Source organism: Macrobrachium nipponense, chromosome 20 (assembly GCF_015104395.2).
Source record: "Macrobrachium nipponense isolate FS-2020 chromosome 20, ASM1510439v2, whole genome shotgun sequence".
Lineage (NCBI taxonomy): Eukaryota > Metazoa > Arthropoda > Malacostraca > Decapoda > Palaemonidae > Macrobrachium > Macrobrachium nipponense.
This window is the reverse complement of record NC_061089.1, coordinates 62,970,526-62,980,525: the sequence shown is the minus strand read 5'-3', so window position 1 is coordinate 62,980,525 and position 10,000 is coordinate 62,970,526. Positions and strand designations below refer to the sequence as shown.

Below are 10,000 nucleotides of genomic sequence, written 5' to 3'. Positions count from 1 at the left end.
TATTTTGATTAGTAGAGGTGTAGCATATTTGCATGATTACAAATGAAATGCATGAAAGTAAAAAAGAAATGCAGAATGCAAAATTATTTATAAAGGCATAGATACATATATACAAAAAAAGCATAAAGCTTTATACGCGTATATAACTACATAACACAGACATGCACACCACCCACGCGCGTGCGCGCATACGCACACGAGCACACACATTATATTTATATATACGTGTATATATATATACATATATATATATATATATATATATATATATATATATATATATTATAATATATATATATATATACTATATATATATTATATATATATATATATATATATATATATATATATACATACATACATACATACATACATATATATTTTTGATCATTTAGAATGCACGACTTCCACGACTCTACCTTCATTATTACACATGAATTTGATAACCGTAGCCCTACTCGTTAAACAATAAGAATAAACGATAAAATCCTACACCAGACGAAACTGCCTTTTAAGACACAACCAATGTAGCAATTTCTAAGTCCTAAACCCCCTCTAAATTCGCCCTGATCGCAGAATAGTGTCCCGAGGAAGGGTGGCTTGTCTTTGAAAATAGCCCTGCTGCTTCAATAAGGGTTTACCCACTTTCCCCCCACGAGGATATGCCTCTATATCGCTCGCTTTTGAGCCCAGCGAGGGAGGGAGGAAGGAAGGAAGGAAGGAAGGAAGGAAGGCTGTTGCAAGGGGGATTTGCCTTTCAATAAACGTTCTGAGGGAAAAGGTAAAGCGTTGGAGATTGATGGGTATTGTTCTGCCTGTTGCAGCTAGGATTCGGCCTCTCCACGTTGCGCCTTATCTGCTATTGCACCTAATGCCTCAAGTGCGTGTAGATGTATGAACGTTTGCATTTGCGTATGTATGAACATTTACACACACACACACACACACACACACACACACATATATATATATATATATATATATATATATATATATATATATATATAGATATAATATGTGTGTGTGTTTGTGTTTCCATGCATACATGCATATAATATTGGAATGCTTATCATATCTTACAAGGATCTGACTCAACATTAAATACTTAATTGCCTGTCATATGGTTAAACAAATTGTGTATATCCCTTTTTAGGGCCGAGTCCTGTGGAAAAAATATAGTTGTAAATGAAAGTTATTCTACTTTTGGTTATGGAGATTGTTATAAGAATATTCATTTGAAAAAATATCTTTTGACTTCAAAAGACCTAATTAAATATTCCGAAGTTTTACATGATCTACTTACTGTATTTCAGATGTATGTTCTTAGCTGTCTAGAAGTGTCTTGCTAAAAATAATCAAAATATAATTTTTATTTTATATTTTCTTGATAAGTACGTACTCTTAATGAGCGTATGCTAATGCCACCAGCGTGCACTGGTCTGTATTTTTGTGATATGGAGAAAATGTTATGTTCATAGAGTATTTCAATCAGTTTTTCCTTTAATGAAGTAATCAAGTAAATATAGGTTATAAATTGACCTTAAGTTGGACATTTTTTTTTATTTTGTAGTTTATTTTTCCATTCCTCTTTCTGCCATAAACTAACATTCACCATTCCCTCCAAATAAGTAATAGTTTTGCCCTACAATTCAAGCTTCTCATATAAAACTTGTGTGTACCCTAAGGTAGATGGTAATTCTGCTCTCTGAAAAGGGTATTATTATTATTATTATTATTATTATTATTATTATTATTATTATTATTATTATTATTATTAGTGTATGTGTCACAATTCTTTTAGTGTTTGTAGCAGCTCTTGTACAGTGCCCTTATTTCTTCATACTCCGTTTGCGTATTATCATTAGCTGAAAAAGATTTGTATCATTATTATTATTATTATTACTATTATTATTAGTTCAGGTGTTACAACTCAGTCGTCTCAATTAATTATACAGTGGCAGTTAATATCTGCATTCTGGATTTTGTTATTGCCATTTCCTAAACAAGAGTGATTATCATTAACGCTGAATAAACAAAACATTACACAGTTCTTTGACGTAAACTCAGGCCATACCCGCATAGCAGCGACATCGGGGTCCCTGGACGCGTTGTCGTATCGAGACACAATTTAAGAGACTATTGGTTTCACCGGCTACCTATTGTCCGGGATGAAAGGAGCTAATGGACCACACATCCCCCCACCCCCCCATCCCCCCCGGCCTTGGTGGGGTACCGGCCATTCACCGGATTTCCATAGCAGATAAATCACTTTGGAAGCCGCGTTGCGACTCTCTATAGGAGGAGAACAGTATCCGAGGGTTGCACGGGATGTATGTCATGTTGCTCTCGCCAAAGAAGAAGACCAAGAAGCGATTTGGATGTGGATTATTGCGGCGATAAATCCCGCCGAGTTGGGGATCACGTAAGTCTGCCGCCGGTTTTCTCGTCCATTTGCGCCCAATGCACGTCTCCCCAGGTTGAAATACGGCTGTTTGCTTGACCCTTCACTGTTTATTTACAAAAGTTTCCTTCGGTTAATTTGCTTTATATCGCAATAAAATTAGCGTCTGAATATTGTATACAGTTATTAGCAAGAGGTTAGATTTGGATGGAAAGGAAAAAAGAAAGAATGATTATTTTTACATTTAGATAATTCCTTGATATGCACAACTAAAGAAACTTTCGATAAAAGAAATTTTAGCAGTTGTCTAACCATTTTAATTCCTGTTCTTGGTGAAATAAAAATGTCTTCCTGTTGCGATAATATTTCCCCTTTTTTCGCCATGAGATTTCCATATAAATGTTAATGGTAAAATAAAGAAGCTGGCATGAAATCCGTTTCTTCTGCACCGGAGAATCCTCTACATAATAAATCGTTTCGGTGTAGATGTTAATAAATATAGTATAAGAAAATGAAAAAATATTATATTCGTAAACGAATCATTTTATGAGTAAACAGTTAATATAGTAAAACAGTAGCAAATAAAGGAGTAAATTATCTCTGAGGTCAACACGACGTTGTAAATAGCACATATTGTCTTTCAATAAAGGTACACTTGGGATTTTGATGTTATATTTAGGCCTCTTGTGTAGATTATAAACTCAGACAAGTGATGAAGGACTAATCCAGACTGTGGGTATAAACACAGATAAGTGATGAAGGACTAATCCAGACTGTGGGTAAGAACAATGTTCATGTGGATAGAGACAGTATTTGTTTACACACACACACACACACACACACACACACACATATATATATTATAATTATATATATATATATATATATATATATATATACTATACTTTAGTGCCTCAGGATACGAAATTAATCCGTTCCGAAGCGGCCTTCCTAACCTGATTTTTTCGTATCTTGAACCACATTTTACATGTAAATTGCCTAATTCGTTCCAAGCCCTACAAAAAACACCCCAGTAAATTTTATAATAAAGCTAAATTGACCAATAAACAATGAAATACAACAAGTTGGACCATTCAATACCTAACATAAACTACATATACTATATGTACCTGTAAATAAAGTGTATTAGTGTACATGGTACGAGAAATACTGTACGTACTTATGTAGTAAAATGGGGAACCTTACCTTTCGAGTGAGGCGATCTCTGAAAGTGGCGACAGAGGACGAGGACAAATGGCAGAAAACATGAACACTCAACTTACGAAACACATTAAGAAATGGCAGAAAACATTAACACTAAACTTTATGAAACACATTAACAAATGGCAGAAAACATTAACACTTAACTTTAAAAAAAACTTAAGATTAAATTTCTTCTTTTTTGCCTTTTATATTTTCACATTTTTTGTACTTTTTATATTTTACTTTTTTTTTTTTTTTTTTTTTTTTTTTTTTACAAAATTTCAATTTCTTCACCACTTTCAACTTTCAGTTTTTTCATATCACTTGGATCTTCCTGTTTGCTTACCACTTCTAAAGGCCTCTTTTAATAAATAACTATCCAAGGAAGATTGCTTCTGCCTGCTTTTAACAATGTTCCTGAAATGACTCGGGCAAACGTCATCGAACTGCTCAAGCATACGACCTGTGTAAGCCTTTTCGGGGTGTCTCTTTTCTACAAATGATTGCACTTTATGAAAAGCAGCTAGAGCATCCTTAATTTCTGCCATTGTCATAAGGTCCTCCTCCTCCTCGCCGCTGCTAGAGAACTCTTCTTGAACGACATTATGTTGCATGGCCTCCAACTCCTTCAGGTCATCCGTCGTAAGCTCCACTTGGTACTCCTCGAGAAGGTCATTATTGTCGTCCTTGTCAACGACCAGCCCCATGGACTTGCCGAGAGCAACGATCTCGTCAAGATCTGGTTGCGAAACAGTTTCAGTTGTCAACTGTTTCTGAATCTGCATCAGCTTCGCCCATGTCGAATCCCTCGAAGTCTCAGGTGGATACGGCATCAGGCCAGAGTTTCCTCCACGAAGAATTCAAGGTTCGCCTCAAAACCTCCTGCCAAGCTTGATCGAGGAGTCAGATGCATATGACGATATCGAAATGCTCCATCCAAAATTCATGCAAGGTGAGGTTTGTAGTATCAGTGATGTTGAAACTCATATACAGCTTCTTGAAGTTCGATATCACTTGCTGATCCATGGGCTGGAGGAGAGGGGTGGTGTTAGGCGGAAGATAAAGAACCTTGATGAAAGAATACTCCGCTAGGATATCTTCCTCGAGACCAGGAGGGTGAGCAGGGGTATTGTCAAACAACAGCAGACATTTCAGAGGGAGACGCTTCTCTTCCAAGAATTTCTTCACTGTCGGGCCGAAACACAGATTTACCCACTCAGTGAACAAAAGTCTCATTACCCAGGCTTTCGCATTATCCCTTCACATCATTGGAAGCTTCTCCTTTAGCACTTACTGGCTTATGCCCGGGTAGCTTCTTCTCTTCCTCCGTGATGTACGTCCGACGAGGCATTTTTTTTTCCAAAAAAGGCCAGTTTCATCACAGTTGAAGACTTGCTGAGAGCTGTAGCCTTCGTTGATCGTCATCTCGTCGAACGCCTTAATAAAGGCTTCGGCCGCTTTCATGTCTGAGCTGGCAGCCTCTCCATGTTGCACTACCGAATGGATGCCAGTCCGTTTACGGAATTTATCAAACCACCGATGAGAAGCCTTGAAGTCTGGGGTTTGTATGTGTTGGTAAACTCCTTAACCTTAAGTGGAGGGGCAAGGACACAACTTAAATGTAGGTTCTAAATGTCTATTGTAGAAATATATACAAGATCCAGGGGACAAAGAGCAGCCAGCTAAACAAATAGACAGACGAGACGAGACTGCCTCGCGAGAGCAATAATTACAATGTTGCCAATACTTAAATGTTGCCATATCATATTACTGGACTTAACATGGGATACTCTAATGGCGCGCAACATGTGAAATAATGTTTGAACATAATAATAACATAATAATACTGGTACATGTGAAATGCGTCTTTTTCATGTACCTACACCTCCCTCCCCCTCACGCTCGTAGTGCATTCTCGAGCGGACTCCTTTTCCATGAGTCTTTGGGAACGACGTGCCTTTTCCATGAGTCTTTGGGAACGACATGGGTTTACTGGAGGAATACTGACTAAGAACTCTCTTTCTAGGTCCTGGCTAGGGGCCACAGGGACAGGGAGCAAGGGGTCACTATTAGTGGGTGGCACCAGGCGAAGAAAACGACGATTACGCCACCACACACGACCACTAGGGAGACGAATTTGATAGTCTCTTGACCTTCCACCACTAGGGAGACGAATTTGATAGTCTCTTGACCTTCCATGACCCATGACAGTGCCAACTTTGTCCCAACGATGAGAGGTCGGGTCTTGAATCCGAACTTGCTGTCCGACACTCAACGTGGGTAAGGGGTGGGCATGCTTGTCGTACTTGGTCTTTACCTGCTTGTAACGAGCGGCAGCACGGCGGTCACAAGCTTCGGTCTTGACCTGCCACTCCTTGGAGAATGCTTGAGGGTGGGAAGGGATACATGACCTGAGAGGACAGCCATACAGGATCTGGGCAGGAGAGCGTCCAGTAAAGTTAGGAGTATTTCTGAGCTCCAATAAGCCTCAGTCAAATGCTTCACAATCAATGTTGCCAGATGGGGCTGTTTTGAGGATGAGGTGCTTGATCGACTTCACAGCGGCTTCAGCGTGACCATTCGATTGTGGGTAGTGGGGTGAGGTTACCATGTGTCGAACTCCCCATCGCTTCATAAAATCCTTGAACTCTGCGCTGGTGAATTGGGGGCCTCCATCTGTCCTTAGGCGAAGGGGGACACCAACTTCACGGAAATAGCGGCAGAAGATCCTGATAGTATTAGAAGCGGTAGTATCGCCTCGGCAGGGTGCGACAACAGGCCATCCTGACAGGCGATCGACGACGACGAGAAAGACTTCCCTGCAACAACAAAGAAGTCGGCTGAGACGGACTCTAAAGGTCTTGTCGGGTTGTCGTCATTCATTACAGGTTCCTGCGGCTGAGATGGCTGCAATGTCTGACATGCCTCACAAGCTCTGACTGTGTTGGCAATATCAGAGTCAATGCCAGGCCAGAAAACTGACTGCCTTGCTCTGCGCTTGGTTGCTTCCACACCTCTGTGGCTGTCATGCAAGTGGGACAAGGTGCGACGACGGAGAGCGGCAGGAACTACAACCCTTGCTCCATACAGGACAAGGTCACCATCGGCGTAGAGATCTTCACGTAGTTTCCAATAAGGAAGTAAGGAATTGTGAAGGTCATATCTGTTGCGAGGAAATCCTGATGTGACACAATCGAGTAGATGAGTATACGCAGGATCTGCTTTCGCTGCGTCACGAAGATCCTGAAGTATCCTGTTTTGGGGATCCTGTGTTGGAGACTCGTCTGAAAGCGTAACGGCGTTCACAAGCCATGACAGTTCGAAGATGAGCAGCGGAAGAAGCACCCGAGATCTCGTCCTCCGTGTGGGGGTGGTCCTGACTGGGGCGCGAGAACAATGCGGATCCGGGATGCACAGCAACTTACCCGCACGCCACACAGCTGTAAAGGATGTAGGGCGAGATTTTCTCCTTGAGGCGCTGGAGACGAGAGTTCTCGATGGCATCCAGCATATAACTGTTCAGAATAGGTATGAAGGGCCAGTGATCCGTCATCAGAGTAAAATTCTGTAGGCCTGCTAAATATAGCATACATTTCGACATTGCCCAGACAACGGCTAGCATCTCAAGCTCGATGGTGGCATATCGTGTCTCTGCGTCAGCGAGAAAACCTGAGAACCACACTGAACTAGACGCAGGTGTCCATTACCATGGTCCTGCAGGAGGGCATATCCAATGCCGTGGAGGCGTGAAGCGTCCGTCTGGAGAACAACAGGTAGGTCTGGGTCAAAGAGGGCGAGAACTGGTGGACTGGTGAGAGCTAACCTGACACGTTGAAATGCTTCATCATGGTCGGGGGTCCAAACAAATGTTCTCTTGGGACTCATCAGGGGACGTAAAGGTTGGGCTGCAATGGAGATGTCAGGCGTGAACTCCGCTAACTGGTTGACCAATCCCATAAACGATCTGAGTCTGTCATGGTTAGCAGGGGTTGGGAATCCTTGATGGCACTGACTTTCTGCTTATCAGCTGAGATGCCGTCTCCTGAGAGATTGTACCCACAGAAATTCACGGAGGGTGCAGCGACCACAAATTTATCCTTGTTGAGTGTGATCCCAAACTTGCGGCACCGGGTGAGCACTTCGTGGATACGATGAAGGTGTGTAGTGTAGTCTTCGTCTTGGAGCAGAAGGTCGTCTATGACCTTAACACAGTTTTGGACACCTTGAAGGGCCATATCACCTCGCAGGCAGAAGGCGTCTCCAGTAGCTGCGAAGCCCATCGTTCTCTGCAATGTATGAACGACCATATGGCCGTAATAAAGGTGGTTAAATGCTGATCTTCTTCTGCCAGTTCCATCTTGCCAGTAACCATAGAGAGCATCAGCTGGTGAGTGAAATAACGAGCCTTCGAGCCTACACTGCGAATAGTGTTTACGTAGGGTGTGGGTGAAGGATGGGCTGGACGAGAAACCTGGCTATTCAACTTGGTCAGATCGACAGTAATTCGTACTCCTGTCCCATTCTTGGGAACAACGACGAGAGGGTGGCACCAAACTGACGGGTCATCACCAGCAGGTTTGATTATCCCACCCTTGGGCCACCATGGAGTCAAGCTCTTCTTTGACTTGGTCCTTAAAAGCGAATGGAATCTGTCTTGGGGTGTGGATGGGCAAAAAGGCACTGCACCATCCTTAAGGTGGATTCTCATGGGAGGACCAGCCATAGGCTTGAGAGGAGCTGTCTTCAACTCTTCTTTCGAGACCAACACATCTTGAAACTCTTGAAGAAAGTATTCCTTTGCTGCTGAAGGTGATGTGGTCGCTGAGATGGGTAGCTCCTTGACTCTATTAACGTGTTTAACTTCTAAAATAGGTTTAGGGAAATCAGGAGATATTATGGCCAGTTCCTCACAATGACCATAGGATAAAAGTGGAAATTCCACATTTTCATGCACTTGAATCCTGGCGAGACAGGATCGCTTGCCTAGCGTAAGGGTAGCTTGTAATATACCCAGAGCAGGTGACATTGGAGATCCATCCGCGGTGAAACGTCGCACTTTGCGGAGGCGTCTGCAAACAGCTCCTGGAGATACCCAATGTGTCAAGGTGCTGCTTTCCAATAACAGTGACATCGGCAACTGTCTGGTAACATTTTAATGCGAGACTTAACAGCCCAAACGGACAAAGGACACAGATAAGGTTTGGGCGTCTTGGAAATGGTGTACGAGGCAATTCCTAGGGCGACGACAGCTGGTCCTTGAATCTTGCGATTTGTTGTTGACTGAAGAGGCACCACTGTTGCTTGAAGATCTGTCCTGACGAAGTTCTTCTTATTCTCCCTACAACACTTATCGAAGTGTCCCAATGCGGTGACACAGACGGCACTGGACCTTGCTGGCAGGACACTTCATGGTCCTGGACCAATGACCAACGCGGTCGCAGCTTTTACAAGTACTGTTGGCCGCAGGGCATTTGTCTTGATCATGCTGACGAGCACAGTACTGGCACCAAGTTGCTGGGTTCGAGGGTTTCGGCGAAGGTGGATGCTTTCCGCTCGACTTCTTGCTTCTCTTGTAGGCCGAAACAGCACACAGCTGATTGGGTGGGGCACGTTATGGCAGAAGTTGCAGTTTTAGAGCCGCCTCATCACGACCGACAGGTGGTGATGAAATCTTGCAAAGAAGAATTGGCATCCAAGGCAATCAACTTCTGAACCAAGTCCGCGTCTCGAATGCCCATCAAGATATCATTTTCAGCTGGGTCTCTTCACATGCGACGGTGGTACCTGGGCTAAAATCAACTTCTTCCGCAAGGCGTCGAAGTTTCACATAGAAATCAGCGAAAGATTCTCCTTCCGATTGCTTGCAGCTAAGTAACTCTCTTCGGCGAAGTACTTCATTCCTTAAACCCTTTATATGTGACTGTAAGGCGTCCAGGACTTCATCTACAGGCTTATCTGTAGAGGGAGATATTTGAAGTGTGTGTTCTAAAACACGCTGCATTTCCAGGGTTAAACACATCCTCATCTGGATCATTTGCTTTTCCCGTGGAAGCTTAGAAAGATCCACCATGACAGCATAGTCCATCCATCCCCCGACGTCTCCATTCCTGAAACATCTGGAATGTTGCATCTGCCTTCAGTGGGGGTGGCGTTTGCGCGGTTGCTTTCTGTGGTGGTGGAAGAGAGGGTTGACTGGAGTTCGAAACAAACCACTCTGTGCCAGGTGTAAGGGTACCTGAATGAGAATGGATGATTGGTGCAAGAGTTTGAATGAGGGGCAGTAAACCTTGCATTCTCCTCTTCTCTTCTAAAGATCATCTTTCTCTAAGGCGAATTGCTTCTTGTTCCCTTCTTCTTTCTTATTCACGTTGTCTGGCTTTGTCTTCTTTGTTTCAT

At 42.8% G+C, this 10,000-nt stretch overlaps 2 protein-coding genes across 2 annotated transcripts in view; both read right to left on the bottom strand.

The window, feature by feature from the left end:
- LOC135221132 (uncharacterized) overlaps positions 1–10,000 on the bottom strand; it is a 242,378-nt gene that overhangs the window by 204,491 nt on the left and 27,887 nt on the right. The gene's annotated exons all lie outside the window — the stretch shown is intronic.
- LOC135195486 (uncharacterized) lies at positions 3,916–7,108 on the bottom strand. Its single transcript, XM_064221702.1, has 2 exons — positions 5,797–7,108; positions 3,916–5,757 (listed from the first exon to the last, which is right to left on the bottom strand). The coding sequence occupies exon 1, from the start codon at positions 7,106–7,108 to the stop codon at positions 6,287–6,289; it is 822 nt and encodes a 273-aa protein (XP_064077772.1). The 3' UTR covers positions 3,916–5,757; positions 5,797–6,286.